General features: G+C 39.1%; 1 protein-coding gene across 3 annotated transcripts in view; it reads right to left on the reverse strand.

The window, feature by feature from the left end:
- Positions 1-21,196, reverse strand: part of GCT (RNA polymerase II transcription mediator) — a 47,910-nt gene extending 26,714 nt beyond the window's left edge. The window contains exons 1-14 of one of the 3 annotated variants that reach the window (XM_088953531.1): positions 20,932-21,196; positions 15,781-15,899; positions 15,151-15,224; positions 14,878-15,017; positions 14,703-14,789; positions 14,475-14,562; positions 14,317-14,400; positions 10,057-10,134; positions 9,847-9,929; positions 7,262-7,340; positions 7,006-7,133; positions 6,796-6,931; positions 6,659-6,718; positions 5,628-5,889 (exon numbers count right to left, since the gene is read on the reverse strand). In XM_088953531.1, the coding sequence (XP_088809657.1) occupies positions 5,628-5,889; positions 6,659-6,718; positions 6,796-6,931; positions 7,006-7,133; positions 7,262-7,340; positions 9,847-9,929; positions 10,057-10,134; positions 14,317-14,400; positions 14,475-14,562; positions 14,703-14,789; positions 14,878-15,017; positions 15,151-15,224; positions 15,781-15,804 (1,323 nt within the window). In that variant the 5' untranslated portion in view covers positions 15,805-15,899; positions 20,932-21,196. Of the gene's footprint in view, positions 1-5,627; positions 5,890-6,658; positions 6,719-6,795; positions 6,932-7,005; positions 7,134-7,261; positions 7,341-9,846; positions 9,930-10,056; positions 10,135-14,316; positions 14,401-14,474; positions 14,563-14,702; positions 14,790-14,877; positions 15,018-15,150; positions 15,225-15,780; positions 15,900-20,931 lie in introns of those variants that run through there. The other 2 variants (XM_088953532.1, XM_088953533.1) reach the window with 2 other exon arrangements.
- Between the last annotated feature and the right edge of the window lie 273 nt (positions 21,197-21,469).

The following is a 21,469-nucleotide window of genomic DNA, read 5'->3' on the forward strand; positions in this document are numbered from 1 at the left end:
GTTAACTGCTTGATTTTCTTTCTTTCATTTGAGAACTTCCACAGGCTGGACTCTTCCTTCTGCAACCATCTAACAGTCAGTTGAGAATCTCCTTCCACCAGCAGCTTACTAATATTCAACTGCTTAGCTCTTTTAACTCCTAAAACTGCCAGGATTTCAGTTCTCAGTGAATCCCCCCAGCCTATGGGTCCTGAGAACATAGCAATAATTCGACCTTCTTCGTCCCTGAAAATACCAGCTATGCCTGAAGGCCTGAATTTCCTTCACTGCTATCATCAAAGTTCAATTTGATGAAACCCAAGTCTGGTGGAGTCCAAACAGGTCTAATATCACTAGACATAGGAGTTGGCCGAGCCACTTCTTCCCTGTTTCTAAAGATGTCTCCTACTGAATAGGCTTCAAAAAGCTTCAAAGACTTGACCCAGTGGGCCACCCTAACATATACAAGTTCTATGAGGGCTTCCTTGCTTTTTTCTTTTTCATGAAATAATCATTGAATTCCTTCTTCCCAGACCGTCCAGCAAACAGCAGCTCTAGCACATCTCCACAAGATTTTACCTCTCTTCTTTAGGCCCCTCACTGAAGTGGAACTGAACAAGCTTTGTACACTTGAAGGGGAGGGCCACATGCAACTAAATAGAGAAAAGAACCAACACCAAATATCTGAAACAAAAGGGCAAGAAACAAGCAAGTGATAACAGCTTTCACCATTCTTCTTACATAAGATGCACCAGTGTGAGGATAAACACCAATTAGGCCTTTTCTTTTGAAGTAGGTCACAAGTGTTACGCTTTTCTAGGATTGCTTCCCAGAAAAAAGCACCTACCCTAGGAGGTATGGGGCTACCCCAAACTTCTCGGACTGGAAAAGGAGACCTAAGTACCAAACTAGACTGTGTCAATGCTTTGAAAAAGGAGGAGCAAGAGAAGATACCCGAAGGAACAAGAGACCAAACCCTAGAGTCCACATTGAAAGGTTCAAGAACTACCCCATCCAAGATTTTAAGCAAATTCGAAATGGGTTCCAGCTCAGAATCTCTGAGAGCCCTTCTAAGACCCAAGTTCCAACCAATAGCAGAATTAGACAAGGTAGCAAAGGTTGCTACTGGTTCATTTTTAAACCTAGACAGAGCAAACAAAGAGGGAAACTGCTCCTTCAAGGGAAAATCCCCCACCCAAGTGTGTTCCCAAAAATTTACAGACAAGCCAGAACCAAGATCATACCTGATGAAGGGAAGAAATGACTACAGGATGGCATGAATTGACTTCCAAGGAGAGGCTCTTGAAGCTCTAGATGAAAGTCCCGGATCCCAACCAGTTGCCTCTTGCCCATGAATACTTAGGATTACTTTAGCCCACAAGTTCTCCCTTTATTTGGACCATCTCCATAGCCATTTCCGTAAAAGAGCTTCATTCTTCTTCTGCAGATTTCCCAGCCCCAATCCCCTTTCACTTTTGGATCTTGTAACTAGATCCCACTTAACTCTACGGTCCCTTCTCTCCTCCCCGGGTTCCCATAAACAGTCCCTCATTAGTTTTTCCAACTCCCTACAATCACCTTCAGGAATTCTGAACACGGACAGGAAATAGACTGAAAGGTTTGCCAATGCTGACTTAATCAGGGTTATCCTGCCCCCCAGAGACAAGTATTTCTTCTTCCAGGAAGCTAGCCTTTTAGTGAACCTATCGATCACCGGATTCCAAAAACTCCTTTTTCTAGGATTATCCTCTAAAGGAAGCCCTAAATACTTCAGTGGCCATTGAGCTATCTCACAACCTAGCACTTGGGCCCTTTCCTCCACCTCTCCCTCACTCATATTAATACCAATCACACAGCTCTTACCAAGATTTACTTTGAGGTTGGTCATTTGTTCAAACACCCTAATCACCAGCTTCAGATTGCTCACCCATCTAATCTCCTCTCCATCACAAAACAGAATTGTGTCACCTGCAAATTGTAGGTGAGTGACCAGAACCCTATCCCTCCCCACTCTCCAACCACTAATCAGATTTATGGAATCTGCCCTCTCAATAAGCCTCCCTAACACTTCAGCAATTAGGGTAAAGAGGAAAGGGGAGAGAGGGTCCCCTTGCCTAATACCCCACACAGCTGGAAAGTGATCCGCCACCATGCCATTTACTAACACAGAATAATGGCAAGTCCTAATGCACCCTTTTATCCACTTGCACCACCTCTGCCCAAAACCAAAAGACTAAAACTTCCAACAACAGAGACCAATCAACTAGACCATATGCCTTCTCCAAATCCAGCTTACACACCAGCCCTTCCTCGCCTCTACTTCTGTAATCTTCCATCCACACTCTCATTTGCAATTAAGGTATGGTCCGCAATTTGTCTATTCATCACAAAGGCACCTTGATTATGGGAGATAATTGAGGGGAGCACCTCTCTAATTCTTCTGGATAACACCTTAGCAATGATCTTGAAGAAGTTGTTAACCAAATTGACGGGTCTAAACTCGTTAGGGTGATAAGCCCCTACCTTCTTCAGAATTAAAGCAATAAAAGTAGAATTCAAGCCCATCTGACACCTGCTTAAATTTGACAGAAATTGAGAACCTCCCCACTAATTCTTCCACTCCCTCCACTACTTCATCCTTCCACAAAGTAACTAACCCTCCAGATGAGCCCCAGGAGGGGTTCATAGCCCAGCTTAGTCCATTCACTCTCCACACACTCCTAACCCACCTTTTGTCAAATGCCATAAGTTTAGATTCCTGAATTAGAACATTGTCTGGGTTTTCTTTCTTTAAGGCCTCCTTTATTAAAGCTCTTTTCCTTGCAGCCCCCAACCCTCTCACATTCTAGCTTACAATCTTCATTTCTTCAACAGCTCTGCTCAACCCCACTCCCTTTCCTTCTAGTAACCTCCTTTTCTTCCCCTCCCTTTCCTTACTCTAGCCTCTTTGCCCTCATCCGCTTCCAACTTCAATTTCTCAGCTTCACCTAACCTTCTCTTCCTCCTATTCCCATCATCTTTTTCAGCCCCTAAGTACCCTTTCAGCTCATTCAGATCTCTCACCTTGCAACCTAACTTTTCTACAAATTCAGCTAATGACTCCTCTTCTTCCTCTCCCTTATCTTTCTTTCCCCCCTACCTCACTCCTCTTATCCCCCCCCTTCTCCTTCTCCTTCTCCATCTTACCACTGTCCTCCTTAGTTTCCCCCCTAGCTAATTCATTTGAATCTGCTTTCCCCACCCTCACCACCTTCTCACCCCCCTCCTGTAGCTCCCCAACCTCCTCATTGTCAGCCTCTAGTCCTTGGGTATTCAGCAAAGGGGCACGACTGGAATTTGAGAGATAGACATCACAGGCAGAGCAGACATTAGTATCTAAAACCAAAACCACAGCCATACCTGGGTCTGAAGGATTAGGAGAAGAGACAACCGAAGGGGTTAGTCCTTTCACTCTCTGTGTAGGGCTTAGCTGATCGCCACCTAGGCTGACTTCACCCTTGTTCGTACTTCCAAGGCTCTGTTGTTCATCCCCACCTGTGCCATCTCTGCTCGAATTTTGGTGAGCAATCGAAGTCCTCTTACAGGTCCCTTGTCTTAAGTTACTCTTGCTTAGCTAACATATCTGACAAAGTAACCCATCTTGCCACGCCATCATCTCCCTCAAGCTTCGATCTCCCCAACCACCGCAACGTTTCAACTTCCGAACACACCCAGACCTTATACCAATAGCCTTCTGCGCATAGTTGTAATACCCTTGGAACTTCCTTAGGCTTCACTCCAGCAACTCTCAAATGAACTACTCTCAGATCTGTGGTCTTGTACGACTGAATAACACCACCCATCGTCCGCACCAATTTCTCCAGGGTTAATTTTTGCCAGAGATGAAAGGGTAAACCCAGCAGCTTCAGTTTGAAGCTACCATCTACAGCAGCAACCTTATTCGAAAGGGGACACCAGTTTTCAATTCTTACGGGGCCTTCACTCGTTTCCAGCATGGTGAAGTCCATCAACACCTCCCCCACATCAAGGATTGCTTTTCTATCGTTGAATGGAATAAGGATGACTGTCTGGTTTAACCCAAGCTTCATTGTCACCTCCTCTAACAGCCCCTTCCAGTCCTTCACCTCCTCCCTCGCAGATAAAATGAGTTTTTTTTTCCCAGGCTCCCTTTTCACCAGCCAAAGCAATTTTTGGTTCTGGTATTGTAAATGCCACTGTTGGCTTTCCTTGGTTTTCCGTTGTGTCTTCTAAGCCCAACCTCTCCAGTCTCTTTCTTCTTTCTGTCATCTCTTCTTTCTTACTCTATCCGCCAACTACTCTCTCTGCTTGTACCTTCACTGTCCCTGATTCCTTACTAACTAATCTCCTGTGTAGAGCATTAGCCACCGCTGACCATCCCTGTTGCCAAACACCTTCAGGGATAACTATTATTTGTCTTTTCCTTTTGTCGAACTTTTCTTCCAAGGTAACAAACCATCCTCTGTTGTTCTTTCTTCTCTCGGTTACATATTCTCTCCTTACCTGCCTGAGCATACCTTTCCACACTTCACTCCAGCTCACCAGGGCAGCTCCATCTAAAAAACTCTGAAACCAAGGAACAGCATCTCCCACTAACAGAACTGTTCCTCTCTTTCCTTCTCTAATCTTAATCGTAAAGTCCTTTTGGTAGAATGTCTCCTCCAGCAACAGTTCTTTTCTTTCTATTCTCAAAGCTTCTCTCCACTTACCGGCTGGTGAGAACCCCTCGTGTCCTTCGAACGCCATCTTCTAACGGAAGCAACCCCCCTAGTCCATTTTTCCCATCCTACTCTAATTCTTTGGATAAGATCCTCCTCAATCTCTCCCTTGTTATGAATCATTGAATCAAGGTAACAAAAAAGGTCACATTGAATCATCTCTCGGTCTCCAGTCCTAAGGTAATGGAAAAGGCCACATTGAGTTATCTCTTGGTCTCCATTCATCAAGCATCTTCCTTTCTTCCATTATCTTATTAAATAACTTAGCCACAATAAGCCTATCTCTCTCATACCTTTCCACACTTTTATTGTAATCCTATAGGGTCCTAATGCCTTTCCCTTCATCTTATTTAACGTCTCTTTCACTTTCTTTTGGTAATAAATAAATAAATAAATTATAGCAAGAAAAGGAAAAAGAGTAAAGGAAGGAATGATGAGAAGTCACCCATTAAAGAAATAGAAAATACATCAAGCAGCTATAATTTTACTAAGGTACAAGTTATTTTTAACACAGTAGTATTACTAATCTCTCCTCCATTAGCACCTCTACATGTTATTCATTTAATAATTTTTTAAAATAAATATACAAAAAACTCAGACCATTCCATATCTGACCACTTGGCACCTACTTAATTTAAGCATGCTCAGGATTGATCCTTTGTTTCAAGATTGTTTACAGTTTGACTACAGCTACACAGTCTTATGATTGGACTGGCTGGGACTCAACCCACCTAAATGCACTTGCATGCTACCACAGTTGGTAACAATCTTTATGATGCATTGACTTTATAGATTTAGAACAGAACTGGATGATTGTACTTTGTTATAACATAATTTGGGGAAACCATGATAGGGTTGTGAGAGCTAACACCTAACAGGAAGAACAAGATGTACAAGAGAAATGTTGATTACCAATTTGAGACCATCATTCTCCAACTGATCCGAAGAAGATAGACCAAACTGTCTACATGTTAGAGAATCAGCATCTGCTTCAAGGTCACTAACCCTTGTGGTATTCCTGTAATCACTCTCACTGGATGTGTTACTTATGCTGTTGTTGCTACTGCTATTACTGTTGCTACTGCTATTATTACTGTGTAGCGTGTGTATTCCACTGGAGTCAATCCCCTGTCCATCTAAAGACTCCATTTTACCAGTACTTCCAAGTCCCAAGCTGATGCAAAAGAGTGGGGAAACTTCAGGAAACAGATCTAAGAATACACTAAAATTTTCACATGTATGAATGAAAAAGACAGGTAAAAACAAACACAAAAGACATCACATCAATAAAAAATCAGAAAAGGGCATGAAACCTTACAGCCTTTTTCGTATTAGTCATAATATAGGTAGAGAAATCACAATCACTATTTCCAATAAGATGAAATTAAATGAATTTAAGAATAATTATTAACACATGCACCTGTTAATAAAAAGGAAAAGAAATAGTATACGCAGACAAATGATGATACCAAACTCCATGCACCCTCAGAAAGATAACACCATGTCTGAGCACCATACAATGATGTCAAACTGTGAAAATGAAAACCACTCCAGGACCAAACTTTTATGGAAATCTTAAAAAAATCACATACTTAAATGCCACGACAATAAAGTTTTACACAATAGAAAACATTTTGAACACTATAGAAACCAAGATGATTTCACCCACTTGGACCCATTCCCCTAAAACCTAAAGCTCAAGGCCCTATTATACAAAAGCAACCACAAGCATGCCACCCACCATTAATGAAAACCAGACTATCAGACAAAACAAAAGAAAAACAGAAATTATCCATCCAAAAAAAAACCAAACCAACTGAACAACTTTAACATTAGAATCAAATGACTTCTAACAATTAAACCAGAAATGTCTGAAAAATAGAAGATTTTTCAGTAGAACTAAGCACAAGAAATGGCAAGTAAAATGAAGCATCTGAACTAACCAATGCATAAAGAAAGATGAACCAAACAATGATGTCCCTACCCAATTTTGTACCCAGATCCTGCACAATCACAACAGCATTGTCAATTAGTACAAAATGACAAAACCTGCTGCAGTAGCGGAACCAAAGAAGCATACCTTTTCATAGAAGATTTAGCAAACACTGTATGCATGACTGGGACCAGCACTGCTTCAGCTGGATAAATGAATGTCCTTTGAAGAACAGGATAATGATCTCCTGGTCCTTGCTTCAGACCAACTTTTCCAAGAGCCACTGCAGGTGATTCAGAAAAATGAGCATGGAGAAATTCCTTTTCAAATCGGAATTTGCTTGCAATGTTTCATTACCTCCTTTGCCAGTGCAGCCAAGAGTAATCTCAACATGGCAATTTTGCCCCCTCAGCTGGCAACTAGAAGATTGAACAGCTTGGGAAGGCAAACCAAGAACAGTAAACCCATTCGAAGCCCTAGCTTTGCTGGATATGTTTAAACATGTCATAAGAAATAAATAAAGGAAAAAAGATATATTCTCAGGCTTACCTTGATTGTGATATCTTCTATTTGAAAAATACAAAAATATGGAGCACACCAAAAAAAATATTACCTAAAATAAACTTGCTTCACAAGATCACTTGGACAGCATCCTGTAAGCTTACCTCTCATTCCATGAGGAGCAATAATAACTGTTAAAATTTCCAGTGAGAACCAATTGCAAGTCATGCAATAAAAATATAATTACAGGAGAAATATGGAACAAAGAGAAATTCAATTAACATCCCAAATTTTATATTATTTATAACTAGACTCCATAAAGTTTATAGCCTTCCATGAAGATTTCTTTGAATCTTACAGTTTAGATCCCAAAAAATAAAAAATAAAAAAAGATCAACAAGAAGATTGGCGGAAGTATAGTCGTATGATCCTACTCCTTAGAGAAATGCAATTTTTCTTCCAAGACTCAAGTTTCTTAGGGAAATTGTCAATAACAGCAACATATCAATCAAAAAATGTTAATACTAGCATGTCCAAACAATGAGAGTGCCAGAAATGCAAAGGTTGAGATTGATTGAGTGGAAAAACTAGAAAGGCCAGTGTGAGAAATGATGTACTCAAAGGAACCTAGTAGCTACAATAGGTGATAAAATGAGAGAAAGTACACTAAGGTGGTTTGATCATGTGCAGAGAAAATGATATATAGTGTAAGAAGTGATCATCATTATTATCATCTAAGCGTTGTCTCAACTACAGCACCCATAAGAAGCAGTGATCTATTACAAATTGAAGAGGCTACAAGAGATCGGGGCAGACCTAAAAGGACATTGGAATATTGGCTATGGCACTAAAAAGAAGCTGTAAATTCCCCATTTCTTCAGCCCCCATAACCTATGTTGCCTGCAAATTGTGAATGATAACAAACCATCCCTACCAATTCCCCACACCCTAATCAAGCATAATCCATCAGCCCTAGTAATCAATTGTCTAAGAACATCTGCAATAAGAGTAAATAAAATAGGTGACAGCAGACCCCCTTGCCCAAGATCTCTCTTAGTAGGGAAGAAATCCTGTAGTACTCTGTTCAAAATTGAACAATAACAAGACTAAAGGCATCCTTTAATCCACTTTCTCCATTTCACCTTAAACCCACTGTAATCATACTTCTCCATATCCATTTTACATGCCAACCCCCCCCCCCCTTTCTTCTTAGGTATTGGTTGCACTTATCTGTTATCAAAGCCCTATCTGTGATTTTTCTTCCTTGGAGAATCAAGGAAAGAGCCTCTTTTTAAGCATAAGAGAAGGAACCCTTGATATTATTGAAAACCAGTTATTTTTTTATCAAAAAAAAAAATTATTGAAATAATTAATTATAAGAGAGATAACAGTACAGTTTGATGACCATAAAGTCATCCCAAGTAAGTTTGCTAGGTTATATCGAAGCCCAAAATAACCATTGCCTTCCCACTCCTTATTTAGCAAGAGAATCAGCTAACCCATTTGCACACCTTCTTACCCACTTGAAATCAGCATTTAGCGATCTTGCAAGCCTTTCAACTTCCCAGTAAGCATTCTTGAGAGTCCAAGGGATATGTTTATTACATCTCGCCCAAGAAAATAACTACTTTTGAAACCCCTTCCACCTTCATCTGTCTGAAACCCAGTTGCTTTGCCAACCGAAGACCATGAAGAAGAGTGAACAATTCAGCCTTCATAGAATTAGCTGCTCCAAGTGAACCTGAACAAATAGCTAATATCTTGCCCTTGGAATTTCTGATTGCCCCACCCATTCCTGCCATACCTGGGTTGCCTAAGGAGCTTCCATCAAAGCTCAACTTTAATTTGCTGCCTTGTGGGGGTTTCCACTCCAATCATATTCTTTCTCTTTCCCTAGAGGACTGTGCTACTCATGCCCTTAGGACATCATTAGTTGTGAAGTTCTTAAAGCACTCCAAGGTTTTAATCCAAAGTGCAACTTTTATTTTTACGGCCTCTATTACTTCCTCCACAGTTCTACTCTTTCCATTGAATATTCTATTGTTTCTCTCTTCCCAAATCACCCAAACAATTGCTGCCTTTGTTGCTTTCCACATTAATCTCCCCCTTTTCTTTAGTTTCCTCAGAAAATTTGGGTTCAAATCGTCCACCACCTCTTGAGGAGGGACCCACCTGTAGCCAAAAAGAGAGCAGAAAGACTCCCAAACACGAGAAACAAAGGAATAAGAGATAAATAAATGGGATAAGGATTCTCGGCTATCCCTACAAAGGAAACACATATGAGGAGAGAGGCAATTAGAGGGCCTTCTTCTCTGCAGCATATCACAAGTATTAACCTTTCCAAGGAAGATTTCCTAGCAGAACGCTTGAATTTTGTTATGGGATAGGCTTATTCCAAATTTCTTTCACCGGGAAGTCCACCCCTTTGGAACTAGGTAGGGTTAAAAGCTTGAAAAAAGAGGAACAAGTGAAAAGACCATCAGGAGAGCCGGTCCGAATTCTAGAGTCTTCTAAGGTTGGGTCCAGAAAAGTTGTCTCCAACAAAGCAAACAGGTTAATCAGTGCAGTGCATTCACCCTCCCAAAAGTTATCAAAGAAAAGGCCTTTAGAATCTTCTACAATGACATGTAACTAATCTCAAAAAAAAGATACAACACATAGGAACCTTTATATGGCAAGGAAGAAAATATGGCTCACCAGGTAGTCTTTCACCAGTATTATTGGAAGAGAGATGTCGTAGTACAGATTCCATGTCATCACATGAAAGTGGGCGAACATGCCTATAATACAAGTGATAGGCAATGCATATCAAATTGTTGTTTACTGGATGAACCATGTATCAACGAAACAATAGTGAAAAACTAAGGGAACATGATCAATTAAAAAATGATGTCAAATTCAACAAACTTTGCAGATATTATGACATGCACGAAGATTGCCTCTTCAGTGGCTGCAAACACAAACTCAACTGTCGGCTGCACCCTCCTACAAAAGCACTGACATTCACTTAGAAAGAAAGAGGGAAAATGTGTGATATTCTAGTTGTTTAAAAACACAACTAGACAAAGCATTCTCCTACAAAATACAAGAAATTAGAATTCATATGAATTTGAAAGTAATGGTATATGAATCAAGTAACACCAGATCAATAGGGGAAAAACAAATCTGTACTAACATCTAAGGATTTTGAATTAGTAATATGCACAAAATTCAAAAACGACAATATAATAATAAATTATTTACAGCTTAAGCAAGAAACTGCTGGCATGTAGCAATAAATGATCATATAGCACTAATGAACAGTAGTTGATGGCAGAAACTCAAGCTCTTTGTGATGGATTACTCTTGACCCAAGCCACAGCTTTCATGAAGGTTGAAGCAGTGGCTGACTCAAAAATTCTTTGTATCATCATGAACGATCAATGCTTCATTCATTGGGGCCTCTGATACATCCATAGAAAAATTATGGAATTGCTCAGTTTGATGGATGTGTGTGTGTCTCATACACCTTACATGAAGAGAATCGTGTAGATGATGGCAGCTGTTGGCTATCTTTCTTACACATTGACTAGCTTGCTTTTGATGAGTTTTAGAAGATTGCGGTATCATTGTTTTACCTGTAATATTCATTATTTCATCCCCGATTTGTATTTAGCTATTCTCAAGGGGTTAAGGCTTCTGCATCCCCCATCCTAGGTGTTTCCTTTGATATATTTATAAAATTTACAGCAGCCACCCCTCCACAGGAGTAAATTTTAGGGTTAAAAATAAACAGCTATGGAACTCCAAAAGTAGTAATAAATGCTTCTTTGGCCAATGATAAATCCTCTTTGACAACATGGCTGTCATACTTTTACTGCTTTACAAACTTCAACATTTATAAAACTACCTGTGATACTACAAACAATATTATGGAGTACTTTTGGATTTAACAAAAAGTTGAAGTATCTGAGGGAGATACAGAACCCATTTTCAACTGGAAAGGCTAGATCTTCAACTAAAGACTAATAAGGCCGTCAGATGAGCATCAATATCTGCCAATTCTTTGACTGGTTCTCTAGCCAGAGGAGGATTTGGGAGATCTAAATTGTACTGGAGGTCATCTGTCATGTAGTAGTTTTGCCGTTATTCTGTTTGTCTACAATGTACTTTCATTCTGGCCATGACTTGGCCTGTTATTGTCTTCTATTGCAACTCTTGAGGAGAATTCTTGATTGTACATACATTTTCAGTTCTAATAAAGCTATTTCCTAGCACCTAGTTGCTGCTACAAAAAACAAAAGCTCATATTCAACAAGACATGCTTAAGACACAAAACAATGAAACCATGAGAGGATCCAAGAAATCCTTGAAAGGCAAGAAAACATATTTAAGGATAAAAACAACTTAAAGCAAGGCTAAAATAGGCATGGTTTAAAAAACAAAAAGCAATGAGAAACACAAAAACAGTTAACACAAGAGGGCAGTCCACCAACAAAAATAGATTCCTCAAAGCACATCCCTAACCAAACTGTCCAATATCAGTTAGCCCACCACTGAATCCATATGAACTGAATGTTCACTCTGGAAGAGACCATGGGCCAACAGTTAACATCCATCCAATAAAAATCCAGAGAACAAACTCCAATCTTACACACTCAAAACCCAAGGAATACAAACTGATGAGGAACATTGGAGAACTACAAGTTTATAGCACACAAAAAACGAGTAGCAAGCTTAAGAATTTTCACCATACAGCCATAATATTTATCTTTCTGTTATATTTCCATTCATGGATGGAACTTAAGGCCATTAGCCTTTTTCCCTTATGTGATGATCATATGACCACTTGAAGTTATGAAATAAAGTGTCTTTTCTTATGAGAAAAGGCTTGGATCAACTGCTTTTTTTATTGGCAGCTTGGATCAACTACATATGCAGCAGAATCTAATCATACAACAGTCTATTCTTGTTGTCATTCTCTAAAATAACGAAAGGATTTCTGTTGGGTTCATTCAAGCACAAGAAATCCCGAAAGCACGATTTCAGCTTTGGATGGAGTTCTTTACTCTTCTTCTAAGTCATTTGCTTGATGATTTCTCTCTGCATGTGTGTGGCCTGCACTGGACCAGCAATTGCCAACAGTTGAGGGCTGGCTGTTGTACCAGTTAGGCCTTGGAGAAAGCAAAAATTTCTACTCTAATAAAGCCCCTAAAGCCAATTGGACCATAACAAAGTGCAGTAGCCTTACCACCATGGTTTCTAAAAACTTCCCCAACTAAGGAAAGCCTCAGGTTCCCAATTGAGAATCCATCAAAGTTGACCAAAACCATCCATTAGCTGAAAACTTCAGAACTGTTTATGGACTTTTCCTTTGATGATATTCGGAGGAGCTGGTTAGCGGTGGCTTCAATAGCTTCAAAGAAATCCAGATCACAAGCAAGGTGGACTACTCCTCCAGAAGGAGTAATTAAAATGAATTTTGATGGCAGCAGTCAAGGTAACCCAAGGCCTAGGGGTGGATTCGAGCCGAGCCAGGCCGAATAGTACGAGGCTCGAGCTCAGCTCACCAAGGTAGTACAAGGCTCAAGCTCGATTTGAGAAAAAATATTTTATAAAAATGAAAATTTATATATATAAAATATTTTTTATTTGATATTTAAAAATTAAGAATTATAATATTTTTATTATATATATTATTTTCCATAATTTTATTATTATTATTATTATTATTATTATTATTATTATTATTATTATTATTATTATTATTATTATTATTATTATTATTATTATTATTATTATTATTATTATTATTATTATTATATATTCGAGCTCGGCTCGTTTATTAATCGAGCCTGTAAATTGGGCTCGAGCTCGGCTAGAAGCTTGGTTGAAACCAAGCCGAGCCGAGCTTGAGTAGCTCGTGAAGAGCTCGGCTCATGGCCATTCGGGAATTGGTGGAATTTTGAGGGATAATAACAGCAACATTGTATCCTTGTTCTCAGGCCCAGTAGGAGTGGGTGACTCGACAAGAGCTGAATTACTAGCAGCTATACAAGGTTTACAGATAGCAAGCCAACTTGGAGTGGAAAATCTGGTAGTTGAAGGAGATTCCAAGGTAATAGTTAGCTAGCAGCAGAATTCGGACACTGTCACTTGGGGATACAGAGATCTTCTGAGGAAAATAAAATGGATTACAAGAAGCATGACAGTCAATTTTCAATGGGTCAGCAGATCAGCTAATACTCTGTCAGACTCTTTGGCTAAGGAAGGGCTTTCTCAGGCATCTTTTTATTGGGCTAATTTGTAATATTATAGTGCTAGGGTCTGTACTCATTCCTTTGGGAGGTAGCATCTTGTGCTTCCTCAAAGGCTGCTTATACTCTCCTTTTTTATCTCTTTAATAAAACTGCCTAATCATTCATCAAAAAAAAAGGTTGAGCTTAACAATGCCACACTTAGGAAGAGCCTGATCCTGTATTGCAAGCTGTCTAAGGGATGGCATTCCCAAAATGATATACGGCCTCTTGATTTGGTATATTTCTTATTTCTCATTAATACAACTTCACAGTTATTGGTGAAAAAACATGAGCAAATTGCTTCGTGCAATGGTAAAACCTCAGGCTGACAAGCATGAGAGCACGGATTCAAGTCTGAGAGAAACCGCTTCATGCAAAAAAATGCCCACGGTAGGTCCATATCTAGTCGACCCTCACAAGACACCAGAGAGCCATGACCAACATTAGATAATTGTCCTTGTTAGTTATTAGTTAAATAAGTGAAAATTTTAGAATTTTAGCAATCCAATAATAAATCCTATAAGAGTTATCCAAAATACAAGAAAGCATGTGTGCATATAGTCAAAAGAAAGTACTTTTCAGAGAAAAGCAACTAACACCATTGTCAATGAGAAGAAAAGCAAGGAAACAATACTAAACCTTCAAAAGGATACATCAGACTGTTAATCAACCCCACCTTACTTGTAGCCAGCACAAAAGAGATAATAAGACAGCAAAGAATATTATAAATATTAAGTAGTTTCCGGTAGGCACTTACTTCCTTCAGATAAAGAAGAATAATTTGCACATGTAAAGAGAGAACAAAACACCTAGTTGTGGACCACAGGTCCATAACAAATAAATTCTCCCCTATAGACTAATCCAACATCAGATGTTTATGACCACAAACCTGAAAAGTTTCTCAGCTCTCAAAAATGGAAGGCATCTGGAAAATACATCTCCAAATCTCACATAGGAAAGCCCCCTAATAGATCTGCCATTTCGAATAAAATATGTCATGTTCCAAGTAGAGAATTTATCATAAAAATCATATAAGTGAATGCCAACCTTTCTATGCAATTTCGTAGAGCCTGAGATAAAGCTGCAGCAACCTCTTCTGAATCCCCAGGGGCCAACCACAGTCCAGTTCCAACAACTTGTGTAATGAAAAAACATTCCAGGATTTAATCAATATCAAGACTATAATCTAAATCTCAAACTAGTAAAATAATAAATAGTAGTAGCAAACAATACATTTAAAATCAGAATAGTGCAAATAACTCAAACATAAAATACCTCTTAATCTGGAGACTGCAGCTTGAGCATGCTCAACAACAGATGAATGGCGCCCAGGAAGGAAAAGCCAGAGTTTGATTTTCTCATCTGTGTATTTCACATAGTAAAGCATAGTAGGATAGGAAAGAAGAGTTTAAACATAATATAAGTCCTAACAACTAGTTACAATATTTACCTGGATTGTGCATACCCTGAGATGGATCCCATGGACCAACAAAGGAATTGGTCCATGCACTGAGAAGCCCTTCCTGTTGCAATTGCAGATGTGATGAAAGTATGAGCAGTGTAGCAGCATCCTTCTGATCCGCTTTCACACTGAAAACCCATGCAAATCAAATTTCAGTAGTAAATTGCAAAAAGCATACCAAACAATATCTTGATTTTCTCCTCTCCACCTAATTGGAAGTTCATGAGAACAAAAGAATGAGACAATGCACTTAGGCCAGACCTTTTCTCAGGTAGAGGGCTCAGATCAGATTCATAAGGGAGAAACTGGAACCAGGAAATTTGCTGAAGACCTCCCTGCATAAGTGATCAATAACGTGTAAGAAATGATGCATATGAAATAACTAGGTGGGAACTAAATTAACCATGAAAGATTCAAAGCAGTAGCACAAGACAAATGGCCCTGATAGCAAGGGCAACCCCTTCTAGAAATTAGCCACATTAAGCCTATTAAATATAGGAAGGGTTAATTCCACCAAAAATAAAAATAAATAAATTAAAAATCTCTCTAGAAGCTAGACATTTTGTTATCGATTCTCGAGAGGCTAGACATTTACAACTTTATCTTTTGGTGGGTTCAACCACTATAATCCTTAACCTAACCTGATCCGGTCAGTGTGGATCCTAGCTGGGTAAAACCTTAGCCCAGGTAATCTTTGACTGTACCAGGTAAAAATTCTCATTGATGCAACAATCTAAGGAACTAAGAGAGAGAAGAGCTAGGTAGATAGATCCACGAAAACATATGATTAAGCATAATAAGATTAAGAAAAACAAAAATACTACATCTAAGTTACTAAAATCCTTAACAATGAAGATGCTATAGAAACAGGGGATGAGTTAAGGTGAATACAATTTTGAAAACATTCGTCCACATTACTTGGTAATGCCAGAACTCCCGCTGCGATTTTATGATGCTATTAATCTTATGTTAGGCAGCAATGCTAAAGCCTCAGGTGCATCTCTCTAGACCTGAAAAGGCATAAGACCATTTTTATATGAATATGGACTGAAAAAATCATAACAGAAATAAAACACCACAAACTACACATACATAATTGACAAATGAAGATTCTGAATTATCAACTTGACTGCATAAATAGTTCTTTTCTTTTCTTTCCATTTGTTTTTTGTTTTGTTTATTAGTAACTCTATATAAAAAGTTACAAGTAAACCCTTGGTCTACCAACTTTTGGCAAACTAGATCATTACAGACATCCTTTCTTGGCCCTCATGGGTAGTTTTCAGAATTCAGATGCATCTAGAATCCACCCACAATAAGCTAAGCTAGGATTATGTTTACAAGCTAGAAAAGGTAGCTTCCATCTTACACATGAAAGGTTAGGCAACAAGACTTTTTTCTGTGTGGATGCATCTCAACATTTTTAAAATTCTTTTCTCTTATGAAAAGGTAATGGAAAATGTTCTATTGATTATATCAAGAACCATGCAGAAAGTATAGCTCATGTACAATGAGAAACTATACATTCAGAAGGCATTTTCACAAAATCATCCAAGTATTTCTCCTATATATCTATACAAAAATTGTAAAAACGGGCAGCCTAATGCACAAGGTTCCTGCCAATGCAGGGTATGGAGGGGGCAGATGTATGCAGCCTTACCCCTGCACATACAGAGAGGCTGTTTCCAAGACTTGAACCCTGGTCACCCTGGTCGCAATGGAGCAACCTAACCATTGCGCTAAGGCCCACCCTCATATCTATAAAAAGGTTGTATAACAATCTACTTAGCACTCCTAGGAAAGTGGCTTTGGAGATTTCCTAGAGAAGACAAGGCATTGTGGCACTTGGTGCTTAGAAGCATTCATGGGCTGAAATCTAATGGGTGGAATTCTGGGATTGCCAGAAGTCCCAGTCTTAAATGCCCATGGAAGACAATTATGTCTATCCTACCTCATTTCTGCAACAGATTAGATTTGACCCGTTGAGGGCATAGTTGTCGAGGCAACACCTAGGCGACACCTAGGCAACAAGGCGCCCTTTGAGGCTCGCCTCGCCTAATCGCCAAAACAGTTTTGTACTATGTATTATAAAATACTTTTTTATTCTTTATTTTTTGACATTATAATTATAAAATAGGCACTATTAAACTAAAATATTCGTTTTGTGTATTTATATACTAATTTCTTTTTATTATTTTATTATTTGTTAGGGTTTAATTAATGTAAACATTGCTAAATGGTGTATTGAACCCTCAAAGACTTTAAAACCTGAACCAATAAGGAAGAACTTATAATTTTGTCTAATCAAAACATTTTCTACTACTACTACTATTCTTTTCTTCCTCTCTTTTCTTCTTTTCCTCTTTTCTTCTTTTCTTCTTTTCCTATAACAAAAATAAGGGTTCAGCCCCTATATTATTTGAATTTTCTTTTCCTTCTTTTTCTTCTCATGAATATGTTGATTTTCTATACTTTAACATGAACTCTATACTTTTCTTATGAATAATTATTAAGGAAATATGGTTATGGTACCTATGGAACTACCCTAGGATCTATGTTTTCTACATAAAAAAAAATCCATCGCCTAGGCGACACTTAGGCACCCGCCTAGGCGACTAGGCGACAAGGCGCCCCCTGTCGCCTAGCCTCACCTTGGCGCCTTGAAAACTATGGTTGAGGGGTTCAAGGGTAAAATCTTGGAAAGACCTGTGGTGGGGAGAACAACTTGTGTTTTGCTTTTGATAGATTGTGTAGTCTGGGAGAATGGAAACCTCTCCTGATTGTGCATACCCTGAGATCCAGGATCCTTGGAAGCCATTAATTTGTTTAACATTTTAAATAATGTTATTCGTTATACTTCTGGTGAGGATGAAAAGGATGTGGGCCCCCATTCCCAGTGGCAAATTCTCTATGTTCTCTTTCTTCAAATCCCTAGTCCAAGTTTCTCCTCAAATATCCTCTTTCATCCAGTGTCAAGAAAAAAGAAAGAAAGAAAAAAGATGAGATCCTCCTTCCTCTTCTTCCTCCTCCCCCTAACCACTCGTTTTCCCCCTCTTAAAGAGGCTTATATTTTGAACTATGCCTTGTGTCACACCCATTTATCCACATCTCTAATATCAGGATCCGAGTGTATGAACCTCCTACTAAGCATCTATTTAAAAATTCCAAGCTCTCTTCCACCTTGCCTACTTACCTAACAGACACAACCTTCATTGAGATGTTGCAGTTGCCAACTCTAGGACTGTTAAACTCCTTCACAACATTTTTCCACCACAACCTTAGGAGTTTTCCTTGGTACACGGCCAAGATGAGGAAATAAACACTAGTGATCTTCTTCAAAAAAAAAAGCCTGGGTAGGTCATATATTTCTCCACATGCATGTGTGCTTTGTCTAAGAGAAGGGGAATCAGCAGATCACATACTCATTCATTGCAATTTTTCTCAAAAGATTTGGTGGCACTTCTTAAACCTGACTGGATACAGTTGGGTCTCTCCAAAGCATATTCAGGAGTTCCTCAATCAGTGGCATGGTTCATGTTTGAGCAGAAGAGGTAAAGTGTATTGGCGAACTGTGTTACATGCAGTATTGTGGGGAATTTGGGAGGAAAGAAACAGGCGCATATTTGACAACAAAATCAGATCTCTTGAAGAATTAATTTCAGATATCTCCTTTTATTGCAATTTTTGGACTGTTAATTCTGAGATGTTTCAAGGACTCTCTCTCTCTCAATGATCTTAACAGAAATATCCAAATGATCTTGTTTCTCCAAACCCACCCTCAACCAACCCAAAGACTACAGATATCACATATTGAAGAAGGGATGATTCTAAACTTCGATGGAAGTGCTGCAGGCAATCCGGGCAAAGCTGGGATAGGTGGTATATTGAGGGATGAGCAGGGTAATATCTGTTGGGTTTTCAGTGGCCCAATAGGTAATACAGACTCAACAAAGGCTGAAGTGATGGCAGCGCTCACTGGAAATAGAATAATAAAAAGATTAGGCATTCAGAAATTATCCATTGTAGGAGATTCTGCTAATAGTATCAAATGGCTGAAAGATAAGGAGGGGGTCCTTGGAGGTTGAGTCATTATCTGGCTGAGGCAAGAGACTCCTTGGAAAATTTAAATGCAAATCTGATGTGGATACCAAGGGAGTTGAATCATATTGCAGATGGATTAGCTAAAATTGGAGCAAGTTTAGAAAATTTATACAGCAACAGGCTTCCCCCCTTGTAACTTTGCTTTTCTGCTGTTTAAGTTCTCTTTCCTCTGTGTAGTACATCTGCTCATGTACTTCCTGTTTTTTATCTAATGAAATCTGGTTAACTTTTTCTCAAAGAGATGAGGAAGTAATCTATCTGTCCTTTCACAAAGGCAAATTGGGAGAGGGGCAGCACCACTCTATGCAACACACCTCCACTTCTCTCAAAAAGAACTTTAAGAATTATCTTATAGGCCCCATTCGTTTTTCTTTTGTCCATTTACCTAGGTAAATATACTTACCCGAGAAAGTGTTTCCCACGAAACACTTACCCAAGTAAGTGTATTTATCTGTGTTCTTTTATTTCCCAAGTAAGTGAAATAATGACCATCGTATCCTTAAAAAGACAAAATTAGAAGGGGCAATATCATCCCATCATGTGCTAGCAACTTCCCCCCAAATGGGAAAGTTACTTACCCACCCGGTTCCCATTGTTGGTCAATGGGAACCATTTTCACATTTACTAACTCCCCCTCCCCCCCCCCCCAATTTACCAAAAAACAAACGTGCCCATAGAGACAGCCCACCAAGCATATAGGCATGATGAAATTTTTAAGCTCCCTAAGTCCAGCCCCTTAGGAACAAGGGAGGTAAAAACATGATTTTAATCATTTCCACCTTGGTAAACCCTTCAATGACCCCAAATAAAAACTCTCTTATATTATCCCAGCAGGTTTGGCAAAAGGCCACTTTGAAGGCATCAATGCTTGGAAGTTGGAACTTCATACTTGGTCATAGTAGTAGCCATCCATTTTGTTCCTTCCCCTTCAGAAAGCCTTCTGATCTACTTTCCCATTTCAGCAGAAATCCTATCCCATTCAAACCCTTCAATAATTGAAAGTGGATTAATTAGAGATGTATGAAGGGTTCAAAATGACCGAGAATAATCTGATTAATACCCTCTGCAGCAAGATCATCCACCTAATTGATTTATCTCTACCTAGAAAAGTAAATGGTGACTTTCTAAATGACATGTAACAGAAAAAGGTGAAGAACGATACAAAACAAGAGGAGGTAAGTCAGTTATTTTGTTTCTGCATTTCCTCTTCTTGGTTTTTTGGATATGATACTGAACAGAATGGAATGGCAAAACAGGATTCATCATTCATGTAGCCAACCCCATATAATTAGGACAAGGCTTAGATGAAGATTTCCTCTTCCCAGGTTTGTATGATTCTTTTCTATTTCACTCTTGTTTTAGTTTATTTCAAGAATGGTCAAATTCCTCTCCCTTTCTTTCCTCAAACCTAGACCTTTTTCTTTCCTAGATATACACCAAGTAGCCAATCTTGCTATCTATCCAGGTTCTATCATCCACTAGATATGATAGATTAAAGAAGCTATCAGCATATTGCACAGTGTTGTAGTAAGATAATGATTAGTCGTTTTTATCTTCCTTAATCAGTGTGATGCAAGGCACCAAATAGCCAAGCACAGAAAGATACAATTTAAATTTAAGACATTTACGCAATCTCACATATAAGTTAACATAGACTACAGTCTGCAAAATGCAAAAACACCATTGAAGAATGATACATAACAATTAGCCCACGGCCTTCACTTTGCAAAGAAAGAGCGTAATAGCGACTGTTTGATAATGGCTCCCTTGTTTGTGGTGACCCCATAACAGCAAACCATTCATTGAAGTAAGGACACGTGAAACAAGCATTTAACGAGGGCATACTCGTTAAGGCGCTGAAGCGAATCTAGGAATCAGGAAGGATTAGAAATTAAAGACAAATGAAGAGAAAAAACTAGGATAGGGAAAGGGAGAACTTACTGTCGATCTGGACTAAGGCAAAATAATCATGAATTCATCCACTGTTGCGAGTGTGCTTGAGATAGGAGAAAAGGAAAGTAGAAAAGGGCACGAAGCCCTGTTTTGGTTGCAGAGAGAGAGACCAAGGAAAAGAATTACAATTAGAAACAAGCCTTTCTCCTGTTCGCGGCCTGAGAGCTGAGAGATGTAAATTTGATTTCTCCTCCGTAGTTTTCTACCAGAGGACCCCCACCATCTAAACCCTTGATCGACTGGATTCACTTTCGCTTTCGCTACGACACAGCGCGGGACTATAACCGAGAATCATAGCCTTAGATGCATTGCAGTGTCCCCACCAAGACGTCACTTCGGCTGATTCGAGCTCGGATTAGCTGAACGTCCCACGCTGTTATACAGGCTGTGGGGCCGATGAAATAATTACACGTTAGATTTACACGAATAGGTCATTCGCATGTGTAGTCTTATGGTTTGAGTAATTCTATCCTTTACAGTTTACACTAAAGAGTACCTTAAATTTTAAATCTTAGGTAAAAAACAA

Source organism: Nelumbo lutea, chromosome 7 (genome assembly GCF_056320005.1).
Source record: "Nelumbo lutea isolate HS-2025 chromosome 7, American lotus-T2T, whole genome shotgun sequence".
Lineage (NCBI taxonomy): Eukaryota > Viridiplantae > Streptophyta > Magnoliopsida > Proteales > Nelumbonaceae > Nelumbo > Nelumbo lutea.